The sequence below is a fragment of the Melopsittacus undulatus genome, chromosome 1 (assembly GCF_012275295.1).
Source record: "Melopsittacus undulatus isolate bMelUnd1 chromosome 1, bMelUnd1.mat.Z, whole genome shotgun sequence".
NCBI lineage: Eukaryota > Metazoa > Chordata > Aves > Psittaciformes > Psittaculidae > Melopsittacus > Melopsittacus undulatus.
The window spans coordinates 128,364,037-128,384,400 of NC_047527.1; the positions used below are offsets into that span (position 1 = coordinate 128,364,037).

General features: G+C 37.1%; 1 protein-coding gene across 3 annotated transcripts in view; it reads right to left on the reverse strand.

Annotated features, from left to right (window-relative positions):
- Nucleotides 1-9,045: 9,045 nt before the first annotated feature.
- The window catches only part of SNX13 (sorting nexin 13), a 64,479-nt gene continuing 53,160 nt past the window's right edge, over nt 9,046-20,364 (reverse strand). For 2 of the 3 annotated variants that reach the window (XM_034062524.1, XM_034062521.1), the window contains exons 21-26: nt 19,106-19,267; nt 17,820-17,891; nt 16,151-16,296; nt 14,317-14,385; nt 13,043-13,155; nt 9,046-12,569 (exon numbers count right to left, since the gene is read on the reverse strand). In XM_034062524.1, coding sequence (XP_033918415.1) covers nt 12,322-12,569; nt 13,043-13,155; nt 14,317-14,385; nt 16,151-16,296; nt 17,820-17,891; nt 19,106-19,267 — 810 coding nt within the window. In that variant the 3' untranslated portion in view covers nt 9,046-12,321. The remainder of the gene's footprint in view (nt 12,570-13,042; nt 13,156-14,316; nt 14,386-16,150; nt 16,297-17,819; nt 17,892-19,105; nt 19,268-20,364) is intronic. The other variant, XM_034062526.1, reaches the window with a different exon arrangement.

A 20,364-nucleotide genomic window follows, 5' to 3' on the forward strand; every position in this document is an offset into this window, starting at 1 on the left:
GATATTGTTGTCAGATCTCTCTGCAGCTTAATTTTTCCTGTTACAAGTACTGCTTCTGCAGGTTCTGGGGGACTGCAAAGACCATGTACTCTGAAACAGCTATAGCCAGAAAGCAGAAAATTACAAGAGCCTGTGTTAAAAGGATGGTCTTTGTGTCAGCACTCTGGAGAGGTAAAATTGCACTTGTCAAGGCCAGGGGAAAGAGCAAGCTACAATAACCTGTTTGATGATGGCTTTTACATGCATTAAGTTTCAGGCTTCAAGCAGTAACCGGCTGTGACAAGAGTGACTTTTCTAAAAATTCCTCTTTAGTCATCTTGTGCAAGCAGATACCTACTAAAAGTCAAAACATGGGGACTGAAAGATGGTTTCTTCTCAAATATCCATCTTACATCCATGAGAAACAATGTAGAATGAGGGTAACGTTTTAAAAGATGTAAGTTCCTTTGCCCACCAGAAGCTTTTACAGACACATGGAGGCAAGAAATTGATTGATAGAGAAAGGCAACAGAAAATGACCTGCTGAAACTAAATGTGATATCAAACCACCCTTAATACAAACAAAGCAACTGTTTGGGGTTTGGGGGAAATAAGAGTAAGTTTCTAGGGCTTCTTCACAGTGTCTATGGACTGGTAGGGGTGGAAGCTGTTGCAGCTTCCATCCAGGACTTTGACCTTTCCACCTAGAAGACTGTGTATCTGATGCCTCATCTGCCAGCTGACCAAAATTGCTTCTAAATTCAATGCTGTTCAGTGTTTTTTCCCATGAAGCTCCAAAACCAAAATGCAGCTCCTCAGCTCAGGACCCATTTCAGAAATATGTTTCCAATTTAGCTTATTATTCAAAGACAACTGTTAACATATTCACTCTCTGGAACAATTTACAGGGAGGAAAAGGAGGAGTTTCGTTTAACACAGGGAATGTTCTACTACACAGGGCTTTCCCCAAATTAAAATGGAGAAACTTGGTAACAGCAATCATATCCTTGCAACAATAGCAGCAAATTAGTAATGGTGACAATTGAGGTTTGTAAGAAAATGAGCTTATCAGGATAGAAGTATCCTGAGCTGAGAGGCTTCAGTGGCTGTCAGAGGTGGCAGGTTAGATTAGCAGAGCAAATTAATAGCCTATTTAGTAATTTTTACAAGCTCACAGAGCTGACAGAAGACAAGAAACATTTGCTCAGGAGGAACAGGGCTGGGCAATTTTCTTCTTTCTTGACCTGAAACACTGAGATCCTCCACAAAGGGAAGCTCTGGAGATAACGCTGGCTTCTGTATCTTGCAAAGTCATCATCTTTCAGTTAATTTTGCCAGACAGCTATGCATCTTATTTCTGAAGATATCTGTTCAAGAGAGGAAGGATTAAGCTATCGTAACCTGAGGTCCAAGAAATTAAATTTGCTGCTTCTCTGAACGTCACTTTGGGACTGCCTTAAACTTTTCTGGGGCGCAGGGGTGGGATGCTGGGTTTCTTCAGTCCTACTGCTTTTTCATGTGCTTGCACACAGGAGGGAAGGAGAATGCAGCCCTTACACGTGACACCCTCACAGTGCATCTGCCAGCCTGCCCTTCTGCAAATACCATTAGGAACTTTCCCATTCAAAAAAACAGACTTAAATCAACATTAGCACCGCAATTACTGCAAAGCTGTTGAATGGGTTGCTCTGTTAGCTGAAGCCCATTTTAATCCCAAACCAACATGGTTAGGATGGGAAAGACTTCTTAAAGGTATTTGAAATATGTATACTCTGTTTCAGGTCCTGGGAATCAAGTTACCAGCCTGTAAGTGAGCTAAAGCAGTGAGAGAGCGCTGAGACCCAGGGCAGCCACAGGACGTGGGTAATTTGCTGAGCTCAGTCCTCGGGCCGAGCAGAGCCCCCGGTTACAGCAGCTGGAACGTGTGTGCTGCAGCCCTGGACAGCTGGGGGAGAAAGGGCCGGTCACAAATTAAATTAAGAGGTGTAATATGGTGTGAGAAGAAAAACAAATTGAGATTGTGAAAACAGGTGCCAGCCGACATTTACCCAGTGCTCAGTCACACTTTCCTTTCTCTTGGTGTGATTAGCAGCTAAGCTGAATTAGGATAGATTTCATGCTTCTGTGACCTTTGAGAACCCCTCTATGGAAAAAGAAAAACACCTGTAGCTAGAAGGTTTTTCCCAAGAGGGTAAAAGGTCCCAACTACTGTGGAGCTGGGTTGGCCAGACTGATACACTAAGGCAAAAATACATGTGTTGGGTGATCATAGTTAGATTAACTTTTCTTAAATTAGTCCAACAAGTAGCATTAAACACAGGGCATTAAAGCAGCACCAGGGTGGCAAACTAACGGATTTTGTCTGCTTTATCAGGGCTGTCTTAAATGTTGTTCAGAGAAGACTGTGGGCACTGTTTTGAAGTCCTGGGAAGGACCGAAGTGAGACACATCAGGCCCAGTTGTTCCCCACAGAGCCTTGTGATATTTCTGTGTCACTGAAAGCAGGACTGACTTTGTATCAGCTCCATTCAGGACTCCCTGCAAGAGAAGTGAGGGCACAGGAGATCACCCCAACTCCACTACACCAAAACACTCCTCCATCGGAGCTGTATCTGGTACACCCACATGGTGGGAAACTAAACTCTTCTTCCACTGCCTTGGCAGCCTCTCCTCTTGGAGCCACTCTCGGCTGGAGGGCTCACTGTGCCTACTGTTCTCCTACTAGTGCCCGCTCTGCACAGCCAGGTCCTACTGTGAGCCTCTCTCCTAGCAAGGAGGCTACTGTAGGTTGCCAACAAATTGACCTCCAAACCCATCAGTCATTTCTCTCAATCCGATTCAGATGCCAAAGAGGTCCCTGACTCAAAAGAATCTTATGGTGTGGTAACATAAAGTAGGATATGCACCAGGTCTACCTGCTAAATCCATGACAACCTCCTCATACACCCCCCAGCCCTGGCAATTTCAGAAGTGTCACCCCTGAAACAAAATGGTTGTCAGGTGTTTTATGTAGTGCCTGTGGCCACAGAGCAACTTTCCAAGCAGCCATTTCCCTCTTTCCCAAATGCATCAGAATTATCAGAACAGAGGATTTTGGTGGAGTTTACCCCCAGCTCCATACAGATATGCCCGCCCTGCATCATGTTCGGCTGCAGCTAATACTCAGCCCCATCCTGTAACACACTTACTCCTGCCCCCTCAAGCCTGTGAAGCATGAACTATGCCCAAACATGCTACAATGTACAGATCCCAAGTGCTTTGGGAGAAAATACTCCAGCTATACCTTCTGCTCATTTTTAAGCTCACTGACTTTCAAGTGCTGACACAAAGTTTTGGGACTGTTAAACACAGCAGCGTTGAATTAACCTTTTTTCCTCAAAACTCTCCACAACTGAACAGATGATGGCAAGCGCGTACTGTAAGACCACTTGATGAAAATATCAGAGGCTTTAGAAATAGTTAGCATTCTCTGGCCTTCAGTTTCATGATCGTTATCATAATAAAATGTTCTTGCTTATTCCTTGCACACCTGCTGTGTGTCAGTTTTCCCCCTTGCAGCTCCCTTACTGCATGCACTGCTCATACTGACTGACATATACAATCACTTTCTTTACACCAAGCAGATCTTGTGCAATTGGCCCATCACATACTGGTAGAAAACACAGCACATGAAACACTTTGTAAAGGGACAGGAATGCAGACCGGGAACATGTTTCAGGGTTAGATTAAATGGAGGTCTGGAACTTGCTGTCATGAAGTTTTGGATCAAAATGCATAAATATTTCCAAAGTATTTGTTTTCATCTCATATAACCAACTGTTCTTATGAAATGTCAGCAGCAAATCAAGCCAAGAGGCAAGCTCCTTGAAGCCATGAAGCACAACAAAAACACTCTGCAGGGAGCAGGAAGGATGGATAGATGGGGTGAAGATCCAAGTTCCCCTCCACCACCTCACTTCACTTTTAACCTCACCAGTTCAAGGGTGGCTATATTTGGAGTTCCAGCTCCTTTACCCTACTTCTTCCTCGCTGCTCCCAGTAACTCTATTGCCAGTCCAAGACTACCCTCATTCAACCCTCTACACATGCACTATTCCTCCAAAATTAATTTGCTTTTAGAAGCATGACAACCTGGCTCTGCAAACTGGTCTGAGGGATAAAAACTGGTAAATATTGACCATACAATTGAAACAGAAGACATTTTAAGTAGTGTTTTATCTGGTTTAAATGCATTTGTGGAGTATTTTTTCTTCTGTATGTTGAGCTAGTTTAACAAAACCCAGTCTCTCATACATACTCGGACCCTGAGTAAACAATAGCTGCTGCAGCCAAGCCTGCTAAGAACAAGCCTAGAAATGTCTGGTTTACTTCAAAGACACTAAAAAAAGAAGAAAAAACAAACAAACAAAACCACAGATTTTTGTTGTTTGTTTTTTTTTTAAACTTGACAAGTTACACTAAGCATATGTGGAAAACTGCAGGTAGTTATCCTTGCAAGGTTTTCTTCCTGGGTCTTGTGAACTGAAATGACCCACAAGATGCGGCAGCTATTATTATTAAGCAATAGAATTTGTCTTACATTTGGAGTTGTCAATAGTAAAGAGAAGATGTATTTAAATAAAATTATTCCAGGCCCAAAGAGACAGGCCCAGAAACAGAAGTCCTCATTGGGGCGTTTTTCTTAGTTACCTTGAGGAACTGCCACCATCTAAAAGGCAAAAGCATATATGGTTCAAAAAAAAAAAACCAGGATGTTTGTACTGAATATGCATATTTTAGGCTTCCTTGTTTTAGGTTTCCCTGGAAGAGTGAAAATGGGATTTGCTGGTTGGAAAAAAAAAGAAAATAATCAGAGAACAAGCATGCATTACCTCCGGCTGTTCCTAGTGGTGGCATTCCATCCTTTTTGCCTTTTAACAGCAAGATAAATATTTTCTAGCTGAGCTGACTAGGCAATGAAGACTTAACTGACTTCTGATGTGGTTAAGAAAAGCAGTTTGCAGACTATGCAGTTTGAGATGATCCTGCCCCTGTGCTCTTCTCTTGTGAGACCTCTCTTGGAGTATTCTGGTGTCCTCAACATAAAAAGGACATGGAACTGTTGGAACAAGTCCAGAGGAGGGCCACGAGGATGATCAGGGGACTGGAGCACCTCCCATATGAAGATAGGCTGAGAAAATTGGGGCTGTTCAGCCTGGAGAAGGCTGCATGGAAACCTCATTGCAGCCTTCCAGCATCTAAAGGGGGCCTGTAAGGATGCTGGGGAGGGACTATTCATTAGGGACTGTAGTGACAGGACAAGGGGTAATGGGTTAAAACTCAAACAGGGGAAGTTCAGATTGGATATAAGAAATTCTTTACTGTTGGGGTGGTGAGGTGCTGGAATGGGTTGCCCAGGGAGGTTGTGAATGCTCCATCCCTAGCAGTGTTAAAGGCCAGGGTGGACAGAGCCTTGGGTGACATGGTTTAGTGTGAGGTGTCACTGCCCATGGCAGGGGGGTTGGAACTAGATGATCTTAAGGTCCTTTCCAACCCTAACTATTCTATGATTCTATGATTTGGAGAGTGATTCTCTCGATCTGTAATAAAGCCCACTAAGAGTTTATGGGAAAGGAATATTCCTTGTGAAACAGTATTACTCCAATGTCAAATGCTTGATTCAAAACATTTAAATATCAGAACAACACATGCACACAGAATCAGAGATGCACACAAAACCTAATAGACCTGTAAAGAAACTGCTGTTCAAAACCTGCAAAGTGCAATTATGTACAGTCCAATTTGTATAAGCAGTGTGAAAGTGGCAGGTGGGAAGGGAGGTTAGTGGCACTTTTAATGTTTCCAATACAATTCTGAAGTTGAAAGATATTTCTGACCCACCTCAAATTTTCTTCTGTAGTGCTTTCTTTCCAGTTTATTCAAGTCTCTAAGTTAATGGAAACAGTGAGAATATTGTACTTCACATGCTGTTACTAAATGGGTACAAAGTTTTACTGTTCATTTTCTGAAGAAATGGTTTAATAAACTCATTATGAGGGCACATCTTTCAGTATAGTAAAAAAAAAAATCAGTTGACTTGGCACAAAATAAATAATCAGTACACTACTTGTCAGTTAAAACAACTTTTAAAATTAAAAGGTAGTTTCTCATGGATTATTATTAATTCTAGTCCACAATAATAAAATCATCATAGAGGTCACAAAACTGCACAGATATATTGTATGCATTGATAAAAATCAGGTGAAAGATTTGTTTTCAACATGAACAGCTGTAATTTTATTTAGACTGGTTTTCTTAACTATGGATTTACTAGATGATCTTGCATACAGAATACAAACATATTTTCATATGCTACTTAGTGAGAAGGGTCTAACTGCTGTGTTATCTCTTTGCATAGCAAACACCACCAGAATGGATAGAAACAGAAGTTTTTCCCATCTCTGTCCAAAAAGAAATTGAGAGATGTTTCCCTGCACTCTATTCCACAGAAGCTAGTGATAGCCTGTTACAATAACAGGTTGATTACTATGTGATTGATTCTAGTGTTTGAAACACAGCACAGCCTTTATCACAGTAAAAATCTTAGCATATAAAGTACCACAATACCAAAAGTTTAAATTCAGAAATCAAATGACTGCTGAAGGTATTCTGTTTTTTCCTACTTCAGTAGTTTACCAACTTATTTGAATACTACTTAGTATCTTCTGCAACATCACCCGTGATGGATCCTGTCCCCAATACCATCAAGCTGAAAGAGTCCACCTACACAGACAGCTGTATAATATCTTTATGCTTCTTATGGCTCGAGAAGGCATATCCTCTACATACAACATTCTTGTTAGTATCACTACTATGGACACTCACAAAAAAATAGGATGGATTCTTTAGCAAGTGAAATAGCACGAACATTTATATGTGCAATCACTTGGAGGTGCCCAGGTACTTGAGCAAGTTCTTTTCCTGATGACAGCCTGTATCTTGGTTCTGAAGATCCCTGGTCAGTAACACACTTTTCCAGGCTGCGTGTATCTTTCTAGCAGAACACTAACACTGTAACAAAGACACTCAGCACACCTGTTAACCGCTACCCTCAGCACCACTTAAAACCTACACATAAGAAAAACATCTTGGTTTTCTTTTTATATGTGTGATGCATAGGACAACCTTGCATGTTTCCTTTACAGGGCACTGCAGAAGCACAGCAAAATTTGTGAATTTCCAACTGCCTGACATTCCCATTTTGCTTTGGTATGAATACAATTACCCAAGACAGCAGAATACTGACTGAAGCTCTTATCCTTTTCTCCCCAAAATACCTTTTGTGTTTTTACACTGGGTATAAGCAGGCATTTGTTTGCAAAAAAAATGTTAGGGATTACTGGGAAACTAGGGATTTAAATCAACACTGGCAATATAAAATTGATCAGGTAAGATATTAAACCACTTTTTTAAAACAGACTACAAGGAATGTTAAGAAAAAAGCAAATGTTGCCTTTGATGATCAAATTCTAATGATGATCAAATTTTAACGTTCATACTGAAAACAAACCTGTTACCTGGTAACATGAAATGACTTTTGCAAATGAAGTTTTGCACGTACAGGCCAGCTATTTTAAGAAAAAGAACAGAAAAGTAGACGTTTCTTACAAGTTCTGGCTATTCTGTGCATTGAATAACCAGGTAACTCATAAAACCATTTTCCACATATTCTAAATTAAGAATGGTGTTCCTAATTTTAAAAATTTTATGAGACTCTCTTGCCTAAAGCTCCAGTAAGTTGCTAACTGAAAATTCCACCAGTATCTCTCAATTCAGAATTACCATGTTTCTAGACCTCAAGATGAGAAAATTCAGCACAAAGGCTGAAACAACTACTTTTAAAGCTGTTATAGTAAGAAAGAGCAAGCCTGTTTTTAAAAGCTACATTCCTTACACCAAAATAGTTCTTGATTACCAGAAATTCAATATGTCATTCTTTATTAAAGCCCAACCTCAGAATTAACTTATGTACTATTCAATTCTAAAATGTCAAATTGAAAGTTCCAGTTGGCCCTTGCTGAACCAGATACCAAGTAATTTAACTGACCCATGCAGATTATCCCAACCCCAACATGCCACAGTAATTCAAAGAGACATAGCATGGGAAACAGTTATTTCAGATATTTGAATATTAAAGTATTCAAACATATTTCTCTGTATATGTGGGGTAAACTTCAGTGGCAGTGAAAACAAAGATAATTTATTTCCAAATACATAAAATTTTATTATATGTTTTCAAGATATAATTTCCTTCTAAAAGATGAATCATGAAATCTCTAGTTAAATAAGTCAATGCAGAGTGATGCTCATTACTGAACTTTACAAAAAACTTCAGCAATCCTCACACATTCATTAGACAGCAAAACCAAAATAAACTGGATGTGATAAATAAGACTGTAGATTTAAATAATACATGAAAATGTATTTCCACCACTAAGCAAATGGCAGATACTTTAAAGACTTTTTAGAATAAGTTCATAATGGTGTGAATTTCTTGCTATGAAGTTATCCTAGCTTCAATAAGTAAGACCTTGCAATCAGCTAGTGAAATTCCTGAGATGGGTCTATATCCTGTGGCAAAAGTAAGTTAGTGAAAGTGGTAAACACTTTACCCCAGGGTCAAAGAACTAACATCTCCGTAGCTCAGGATGTCTTTTTGATGAATGTGAAACAGCTGGAATAAATATATCAAGGGTAACAATTGTGCTCCCATGGTAGATCCAGCTGCTGCAAAAATAAACCTGGGGGAAAAAGCCAGAGAGTAAAAAAATGCAACAATATAAAAAAACCCCTCCTACACCAAACAATCCCACCACTTCTGGATAAATCCTTTTAAAATACGGGATTCTTTGAAAAAGCTGGTTGAAGATGAATGTAGAGATTAACTGGTTAAAAGCAAAACCTTCCAAACACAGAAGGATTGCTTTAAAAGCAGTATTTTTTTATTTTGAGTGATTTTTTTTCAGACTTGAGGAACATTTGTACCTGTAAGTGAGAAAGTTATTTTAAGAACAAACAGACTGGTCATAATCCTGTTAATACTTTATTAGTGTAATTTTTTAGCTTTCTATTGGACAGAACATAAATGCAAACTCCAAAAAAAAAAAAAAAAAAGTCTTCTGCCATTCAGTAGAAGTGACCATGGCAGCCCGGTTCCTGTTCATTCTTTGTTACAGAAACAAGAGGAAAGGGAGGGAAAAAGCATCAATAGAACGATTAGGCACACAGCTGACACTTACTGTACAATGATATGCACAAGTAATTCATAACAGCTATATTCATGAGATGTGCTCTTTAGATTTTTCCCTTGTAATATATGAGCTTTGCTCAAACGAGCAAGGATCATTGAGAACAAGGGTAAAATTAACAAAGGAGTAACAAATAAGACTTTTAAAACAAGTCCTTAAATAAACTAACGCAACAACAGAACGCAAAATTGTTCAGCTGAGAAGATATTTTTAACCTAGACTTCAAAACATTAAAAATTCATTTATTTTACAATTATTCAAATACACATGCAGTAAATGAAAATATTGCACAAAATTAAAATTTAGATTGTGGAATTCATACATTTTTATTTTGGTACACATTCTGGTAGCACTTAAAATTTACTGTGTAGTTCTAGCAAACACCAGCAGCACAAGCTTGAGGATGAACCAAATGGAAAATTCAATTGCTTGTTTTCTCTTAAAAATAATTAAGGCTAAAACAAGTGCATTTGTTGACAATGGCACAATTTTCAGCAGCCAGTCACAGCATCCAAAGGCCAGAAGATACACCCAGACACTTAGGTGCTGTATATTAACATTCAGTTTTAGAAACTTTCTAGGACAAGAGGCTGCTTCGGTTGACAGGGTAGGTATTTTAAGCTGTCAACAGGAAAACCATTTAAATAGAAATACACACAAACTATTTTTAACAAAAAGGATTAATTTTTGATTATTCTTGTCAGCCAACAGGCACCACTGAATTAGGAAGCCACATTTTGTAATTAAATACAGAAGACAAAACTTCAATACATATATACATATGCACACATAGGTATACAACTGTGTGTATAGGTATATATATGTAATAAATTCATTAAGTAAAACTAATAAACATGGTGTATTATGTTCACTTCACATTCCTAGAGATATTATTTTATTTTTTAATAGAAATGTACCAGATAATAAAAAAAAATCCCAAATTTGCACATTATCACTATTCTCTTGAATTTTTTCATGGTACCTACAGATACATAAAAAGTTCCACAGATTTGACAAAACAGTATTTGAACTTCCTGCTTTCATACTGCATAACAAATTCAGTGATTTAAAAGCCATAAATAAGATTTGGTAGGCTCAAGGATGTATTTGCTATATCGCCAAGAACAATTGCTGAACGATGTTTCATCAGTCAGATACCAGGAATGCTTGAGCACCCTGACATTAGAGGAAGATACAGGCTTGTAAACAACAGGAGCTGGCTACACTGATTACTTAACACAGAACTCAACAAATGTGTTAAATTCAACACACTTCTACAGAACCTGCAGAGAGGAAGGGGGAAGGGTTCTTACATATTTAACCAACTCATCCTCCTAGGGACTATAAAAGAAAGGGATTTAATTTATAGTATTTAGTTCTGCAATAAAGAAAAAAAAAAACAAGTGCACTTGAGTCCATGCATACTGTATGAGAATGTTAACAGTACAATATGATCATCATTAAGTAGTATGACAAAAGGCTACATTGCATTAGAGTCCATGAGAAAAAATGATCTACATAGAGGCTTCAGTCAATTTAACTAGGTCCTTTGAGAGCCTTCTTGTCTTCTCTTAGAACGCTTTCATAATAGGCTCCTCCCTCATGTAAAAGGATCATTTGTTCCCATTATGACACAAATTGCTATAAGGATCCTTGAACAATTGCTGTGTCTTACCCTGCGCTCAGCGTTCAGAAAAGTACCGGACTCTGTAGGATTACTTCCTATTTATATCCAGATAACGGTGCTCAAACAGTAGGGGACTATGGAAAACACAAACTGAGATACGCTGTGGCCAAACAGGATTATTTGGTTGTTACTTTATTTTTAATTGGACAGAAATTCTTCACTGAAACTAAACAGATGGATGTGGGGCCTTGATGTCAAATTTTTATTAAAATTTTACATCAAAAAAATAAAAAAAATATTTAAAAAAATATTCCAGTTTTATTTCATTTTTATTTTCATATATACACTGAGATGCGTTCTGGATTTTCCAAGTGTTTGCATATGACTAATGATATCTTTTACCTGTGAGGAACCAAATAATTTAACATTTTCCATTCGAGGCTTACACACTAAAAGGTAAGGAATCGTTCACTTATGTAGGACAGTCTTTCACATCCAAAAAAAGTTTCAGAATTTAGTGGGGATTCGTGTGTAAACTGTGTCTTAATGCAATTTCCTCATCTTCTAACATGTCTGTCCTCTTTTTTACCATGTACCCCCTTTCTTCCACTACTATCAACTTGACATATGTTCAAATACGTCAACCGAACATAAATATGATGCCACTTCTCCACTGAAGTTACATGCAATATCTATGCCAGGTGCTGTAAGAGCACAATATGGCCCTTAAGCTACAGAATAATCAAAATAAAGGGTTTGTTTTTACTGCACCTCTGCCTTTACAAAACCTCCCACTAGATCTATGTTATTGTTTAAAACATGAAAGGTGTTGTAAATAGGGCATAAAGGCCACATTGCCTCTATTTTTCTTTAATAAATGTACTTTTATGATGGGGCTATAACTATTTCTCCCCTCTCATACAAACCTGCTATTCCAGAGACTGTTTTTCCTGTTAGCTCAGCCTTTACAGGAATGTTAAGAGAGCCCTACAGAGCCTCAACAGTCATAATGTTGAACAATTCCACCTGATTCTCACACATTGCACTATCTCCCAGTGCCAAAACTTCCTCTCCTTCTATTGTGTCACCATAGTTGTGCTTTACATGAGCAGTCTGGCACTTTTCATTGCTGGCAAAACATCGACTCAGGAAAGGAAGGAATCAGCATTCTTATATATTGGGCCAGTATTCCTCTCAATGTTGCATGAAGACGCACCAAATCATTTAAAACACACAAACCCTTCTGGTAGTGGTTGAATTACAAGTGAAGATGAGAAGATCCACAGGTCTTACAGATGCATTAATAATCTAATATGTGACACTAGAAGACTGGTGCAGAAATAACAGCATGTGAGTTTGAAGCCCCAGAGAATCTGCCCAAGTAATTAATCCTGGACAAACATACACCAGCTTTGCAGGTTTGAAGTGTCACCTTTTCTGTAAGGAAGGCGCTTGAGTAGAAAGTAGTCTCTGCTTATACCTCTGCATCTGCTTTGACCGTGAATGAAGTTTGCTGAAGAGCTCAGGGAACTTATTTTGTGGAAATAAGGTTTCTAGGAATCTCTCCAGAAACACGTACACCATTCTCTTGTTCAGCTGAGAGTGCTGGAACATTTCAAAGACCCGAAGAATGCCTTTCCGTGTAGTCTCAGCGCCGATGATGTGCTTCAATTCGTCTACAAAAACAAAGGTTACACAGAAGTTTAATCTAAATTCTGCTTCTATGTTAACAAACTGAATACTAAGTCTTTCAACTTATGCAGCCTGGAATCTGTAGTAACAGTGCCTCTATTATACACAAACTAAAAGTTCTCTTACAGCAGAAAGGATTTCTGAATATTACTTCTCTTTTACACTATATATGTGTAACCATGTTCTTTTACATGTAAACATGGTGCATTGGAATACAGGTATTTCATCTGCTAAACTTAGTGAAGCTAAATACTGGGTGGTTCTAAGAGAATTACAGTTGCAAAGTCACAATACATGTGAAAATATGCAGTGCATTAATAATAAAAACCCCTTTTATTTAAATACAGTTCCTATGTCAACATTTCTTGTCAACATTTAACTATCAGTAAGAATACTGTCTAAATCCAGCAACAATATATGGTAAAGATTATTAGCCTTCAATTCCAGACTCACTTACCTGGCATTACCTCCAGTAATTTGGTCTTCCCTGCCACTCTTGTCCTCATTCTAATAGCTTTGTCCCTCCGTGGAACTGCCTCTGCTAAAATGCCGTTGGGCCAGAAAGCATCTCTGTAACAAAAGCAAATCTGTCAAAATACATAAAAATTTTATCAAGTGAAAGGCTGTTTTTAATCCCTCAAAGCTATCTCATTAAATAAATACAAGAAAGTAATTTGCACACCACCTAACACAGACTTCAAATATTAGAAAAGGGAAAAGGAAAAAAAGAATCAAAGGCAAGAAGTGCAATACACTTAGTGTATTAGTAGCTACCCTATACTTGTTTTAGGACAACAATCTGTAAGAAAATATTACACACCAAAAGCATTCAAATACCACATAGTTGTTACATAAAACATATTTCAGATTTGCTTCTATCACCACTAACAGATTCTAGGAGTAGGCCTATAAAATGCTTCATTAGATCTCTGACAGCAGTTACTTTATGAACAAGCTAAAGCCGAGATGTTTCAGTATAGCTTAAAGCCCAGTGCAAAAGACATGACTGCCTAAAAAGCTATTTGCCTCAGTGGATAACATCCTCTTTCTGAATAAGCAGCAGAGATTCTTACTCAATTTTATTAAAGAATAACAGAATACCTGTAAAGCATGTATTCTACTGGCTAATATGTTATCCTACTTTATTTATATTTTACCTAATATGTTATCCTGTGTTATTTCCTTTACTCCATCAAAACAAAATCACCGCCACCAACAACAAAAAAACCCCTCAAAAAAACAAGAGGAGACAGCTCTTGCTCAACAGTAACACAGAAACCACTAAGACTTCTAGGAAAAGGAACAACAAAATCTTTGATACAAGGGAACCAAAGCCTGAATTTGAAAGTATGTGCCCACATATGAAACATACTGGCCTAGAGCTAGGGTTTTTTTTTAGGAATAATTGTTTGCCTTTTTAAGGTAGGGCATGCAACTGCCTTCGTCAAGGCAAACAAGACACTTGATCAGTAATATGATGAAATTTTTAAGTATACAGCTGTTTTAGACTGGTTAACGAAGAACTTCTGAAGAAAGAGGAGAGAGCTCAAAAAACATTCTTTATGTGAAATTTACTTTCTCTGACTTAACCGATGTAAAAAGCAGGGTATGCTCCAGCTGGATTTCTGTACACAAACAATTTCCTCACATAAAAAGAATAAGAAGGATACAGAGATACTGGACACCAATTAGCGAGTAGTTCATATGCAACAGCTATGACAAAAGACATACCTGAAGCGTTTCACTGCATCTGCTACTTGCTCAGGAGATGTCATCCAATCAACATGATCAACTATTTTTCTAGAATCAAAGCAAACAAGTCTCTCATTTAATTTTTAGAACAGAGACAGAACTACAGCATTTTAAATAGCACTCTAGGGCAAACAAAGTACAACTTCAGCTTTCTCCAGCTCCTTAAGTAGGTTTTATAAACTACACACTAGGAAGGCAAGTGCTGATTCTAAAGATAAGAATCTGAGGTCACTGATCACTCCTAAAGCTAACACCTTTTTCTTTTTAAGTAAATATATGATGACTAAGCAGGCTGAAAATTCAATCCTGCATCTCCCATCAGCATTAGGTAACTGTTCTGCCTGTAAAGGGCTCCTCTTCATGGAGCACTTTTCAAGTTCTGCTTTTGCAAGCAGAAAGAAAACTTCATGTCAAATTACCTACTTATCTATGCGCTTACTTCAGAATCTTTAACAGGAGATGTAGACTGACCATAAACTTTGACCTTCATTCATCAACACACACAGATTAATATCTAAATCTAGGATATCTACAAAAACTATATACGCGTCTATTACCACAATCCCAGGATTATTTCCTGGGAAATAATTAAACATAATTTTAGTTTTCTAAGAAATAAGAAAATAATACGAAAAGTAAGAAAAACAAAACAAAACAAAAAGATAAGAACACAATGTTTCTTTTAAACCCCAAGAATCTGTCAGGACAAGCTGATGAACCAGAGGAAGTCATGAGTATCTGGAATAGCTCCAAAGGTAGAAGTGTAATATTTCTGCAGTAAGTAAGCAGCAGCCTGTTACATACTACAGTCTGAAAACAGCAACAAATATTAGTTGTTCAGAAGGGCAGCATACTTTTTGAAGCACAGGTCTCAATATAACTATCTAAAAAAGACCCAGTAATGCAGTTTACTATATGGTTGCATCACTACTGGTACCCCAAGAACTGTCCGTATGTTAAAGAGTGATAAAAACATTACAAATACAGTTGTGAAGAGTAAGAAGTACGGGTGAGGAAAGTCCTGAAAAAGCAGTAAGAAACTACTTCCTACCTGCCAGAAATTAAGTTTTTGATTCATCGCACTAATCCTAAGTGGCAATTTAGTGACAATCCTGTTTCTGCAAATTTGGGGTTTATTTGTATTTTTAGTTACACTTCATAAGCAACCTATTAGAAGGGAAAGCATGAAAACAGATTTCTAAGCTTTGAAGAGGATCAAGAAACATTAAGAGGGCAAGAAACATTACTTATTTAGCACCACTAATTTGCTTTGTATTTGCATGAATAACCACATGTGAATTACAGAGAACATGGGGAGAGATGAAGGAAGGAGAACAGACCCCATAATAGTCTTTTCCCTTCCTCCCTTCAATCTTTTAAAGTGTGAGAGAAAAAAACAAAGCAACTCAGTATAGTTCACATAATTTGATACTGGCAGTGTATCATTTGTGGCATTGAAGAGATGTAAACAGGAATAGCACAGAAATTCATAAATAGAATTAATAAAAAAGTATATTGCAAAAACACAAGGCAAGAAGCACAGACACCATCAATACTAAGTTACATTCACACTCTTGCTGATACATTAAAGCTCTTTGGAAGTTCTCTGGCATGTAACAGTTACTGGACTTTGTCTTTTAGTAATACTTTGTGTTTATCTTCATTTTACACTACATTTGTACTTGGTTTATTGATCCTCTTCAAAGGCAAATGAAAGCAGATCTAAACCACAGTAATTTAGTAATACCAAAAACGATTCATAGACACAGTCCACAGTCTCACTCATGTAATAACTATATAAGAAAAGCAGTACCTATTAATTGTGTCACCATATGTTGCTCTAATAAGTTGCTGAAGCAGATTTTTTATATTTCTTCTTAACCACTGATTTCTTTCCTTTAAATCAAAGACTTCGTCCATAAGGAGGAGCATTACTCTCAGTGGAATATTGTCATCCACCTAACCACCAAATGAAAGAATAATCAGTAAACATTTATTTCAGTTCAAGACAGCTACAGTATCAGTAGTTACTTCACAGGTCAAACATTTCAGTATAAGCAGAACAATGACAGAAACACTTTGCTCTATATTTTACTGTAATATGAAATCTTCCCTAAATCTCCTGTAACATCACTAACAGCAAAGAAAGCTAGAAAATTAAAGATGAACTAGGCTTAAATCCATTGACTTTTTAAAATAAGACAGAAATAGTTATTTCACCAAAGCTGAACAAAGTTAAGACAAGTGAACATGTCCTAAAGGGAGAGCTTGTCCCTGAACTCTCCCTTTGTTAGCTGTTCTAATTGCCTAATAGGAAAAGTCTAGAAGGAGCTTTCTTTGGACATCTTTTTCTTATGGATGCACTGTGCCAAATTCAGAACAATTCCAAGGAACAATGACACATCGTTGCAATGAACTGCCTTTTATTTAGATATCACTCAATTCTGCATGGATGTAAGTGCTTTTATGCTTGATGAAACGCATTATCATTTTGTTATTTAATAGATGATATGACACAAATCAGCTTACAAAAAATAGCTATGGAAATACTAAAACAGAGGATTCAGTAACTATGCAGAAATTTTAAACAATGGATGGCATATATTTGTAGAAACTGTCAATATTTTTTCTTTTTCAGGTATTAAAATTTGAAGAAAAATTTACTAAATTCTGTAGTATGAAAGAGATTTTCATCTTAGTTGTTATTAATGCTTTTATTGTAGAAGCCACCATAGCAGTTATGCATAGGAAAACAAACTGGAATGCTCTGATGTGACCAAAACCCCCAAATGTGAAGGGCAGAACAGGTGCAGATTTATGACCATAGCAAATTGCATACAATCACTGGTAATCTCATGGCCTTTCTGTCCTACTTAGAGATAAAAGGTTTTTACCAATTGTTTTCACATATAAGATCAATGTTTCAATCAAAACAATAGCAAAATACCATAGCTTATAACAGCATCAAAAGCTGAAACTTCTCTTTCAAGTTTCTAATATTACTACTTTATACAATTTAGGTATCCACATACTAAAAGTTTATTATTTAGGAAAACATTCTGAAGATGTTTTCCACAACAAGATATCAAACACTACTTCTGATCAATTAAACAAATGCTTTTTAATAGGTCACATCAGAAATCAGAATCCGTAAAATGCCAACTGAAATGATGCTAAGAGTCTGGTACCATACTAACTTTGAACGTACAGATATTGGAGAGAGGAGTGGGAAAAAGAAAAATTCAAAAACCAAACAAAACCTCACCCACAAAACACAGAAGTCATAGCATGAGCACTCTGTTTTCACTGTTGTGTAAAGCATTTCAGTACTAACTAAGACAGTAATTTTAGAAGGAAGCATGTTTCTTTGAAAAAGTTTGGAACTGTTTGTGAGTGCCTAGTATATTATCAGAAAACAATAAATATGTAGCTTAATACAGAATAAGAACACATTTATTTGGTTTTAAAAGAGTCAGACTCACATTGTCATCAATTGGTGCTGCAACACGGCAATGGTCTGGATCTGAATAGGTTTTCTGGATCAAAGGAGGCACCTACAATGAAAATATGTAACATTTATAAAGGAAATAATATTTCATAATACCAATAAATCAGACCAATTTTTTGCAACTGGCCAAAAGTCAGTTGCATACTATTTGCAGATAACCATATAGTAGTCCTTTCATCCTCCACAAATCAAGCCTGTAGGTATTCTCCTACAGTTATCCAAGTTACCAATGCCTTTAAGACTATCCCCATGTATTTTCTCAAATGCCTAATACTTCAACTGGAAAACAACTAGAAATTCATGTGTCTGATATTTCTTCTCATATTTCCCCTTTATCTGAAGACATGCCTAGCCAGACACTTTCCAGTGAGTATAACTGCAGATATATTGTTAGTCACACACCAGAAAAGTTACCAGCAAAGAGAAAATCCAGAGCCACTCATTTTATTGTACAAGCAATTAAGAAAATCCCTAACACCCCTCCCACCAGCCCCCAACCAAACAAAAAACAAACAAAAAACCCCAAACCCAGAAACCCTCCCCAACACCACAACAGATTAATTACTCCCTTTCATGATTTAACAGTTATCTCATTCTGGTTGCTGTCCTACATCTGCCACATGTAACTGCTTTGGTAACACAAAATGGAACAATCCCTGACCACCAACCTTACAGCTACACACAGAAAGTGGAGGAAAGGAAGGTAAAATGGACATGTTAGGATTATTATTACTTTCATAGGACTTCTAAATAGGATGCCATGCTACCATTCCCCACCTGTAAGGTATTATATTTTAGGAAGATGAAAGAAAAGATGGCAGGAAAGACAAAGAAAATTTAATTAAAAAACAGAGTTCAGCAAGGAATAAGCAGAAAAGAGGCTGTCTTTTTAGTATAAGTTTCAAAATATAGTTGTTTGTGTTTTTTCTAATGAAAGCAGCAGATGCAGCAAGCTAGCTTTATGAGAATGGTTGCTAAAAAAAAAAACAAAATCTCATTCTTATCAAGAGGCTGCACTGAATTAAGTAAAAAAAGTATTGCTCAAACAGTCTGCAGGTGCTATCTTAGTATATGTTACTTAATAGCAATGAGAATTCCATGTTTGTAGCATAACTGCTGAACCTTATTGAAAGGGTGTAAGTATAAAACAAACTTCTGTCTAATGACTTGACTCATTATGGTATACATAAGCTTCAGTGAGTCAGTAGCTAATCTCCTATTAATTTACTAGTATGCATTAACTACCAAATATTTTCTTACCTTGAAAAATGATTGCTTTATGTCTTGTCCCAATCTCTCTGACATTTTACCCATGTTGTCTGACATTTTAGTCATTCCCTCTGCCAGGCTGTCAGGGAGAGACTTGACTGCATTTGATACATTTCTCATAGAGTTACGCAGTGGATTTACAAATGTGTCCATCTGAAGGGGAAGATGTTTAACCAGAATTGTATGATCTATGAGGACACCAGTGTATTAATACACTATGAGAAGTATCACACTGTTCCAGAGAACAATAATATAAAGAACTCAAATTGCATAACTTCATTACAGAAGGTAGAATAAAGCTTTAGCTTCACTTTCATTTATATTTCTCATTCCTTATAGCACTACTGTAGCTATTTACATATTTCAACATTCTATTCTCCAAGTCCTGTTTCCCATCTCTCAGCTTTTCTTAGCTTGAACTTATTTTTTCTTCTCCATCCAGTGCCATTTCTCCCTTCCAAGCTTCCTACTTTCAGATGTTTCACTTGTGCTTTCAACTCTTCATGTCTGAAACATGCCTCTTTCAAACAGCACTGGAGTAATATCCTTTAGTATCATGACAAGTATAATTAAAGTAGTTTCATAGGAGCTGTTACGATTTTTTTCGGTATATACTCTAAATTCAGTCCAAGCAGAGGCACAAATACTAGTGTGAGGACCTTAAAACGTTAAGTTTATGAAGAACTTGATACACTGGAAATTAAAATCTGAATCAGTCATTACATAAACCTTAATAACTGTTTCACTCTTAAGCATTTAAGGAATAGAGGTAGAACAACTTGAAGTGACAATAGAGTTGCGGATGCTTTTTATATCAAAATCACTAGAAGTTTAGAAATAGCTATATTTGCAAAGCAGATGCCCACACAAACTGGTCAACTAACCAAGGAATCACTTGTCTGCTGAGAGTTCTAGTGGCTTAACAATAAGATGCACAGCTCAGAGCTCCAAATTCAACCAATGACTTTGAATGGTTACAACAACTAAATACATAACATGTGCTTTTAAAGGGAAATGCATTTCATCTTTTGAGCTGAATAGTGGAGAGCATGGTAACAGCAGCAAATACAGAGTAAAGAACTGGAAAAAAGAAATCAGAAAGAATAAGACTATGGAAAAAAAATAAAACAGAACACAGATGTCTGACAAAGTAACTTTTAAAGTAGTTTTGGTGGAATACACTGTCCGATTTGAAAATTTTATTTCCTTGTCATACAAATAAATTTACATGCTATAAAACTGGTAAATAT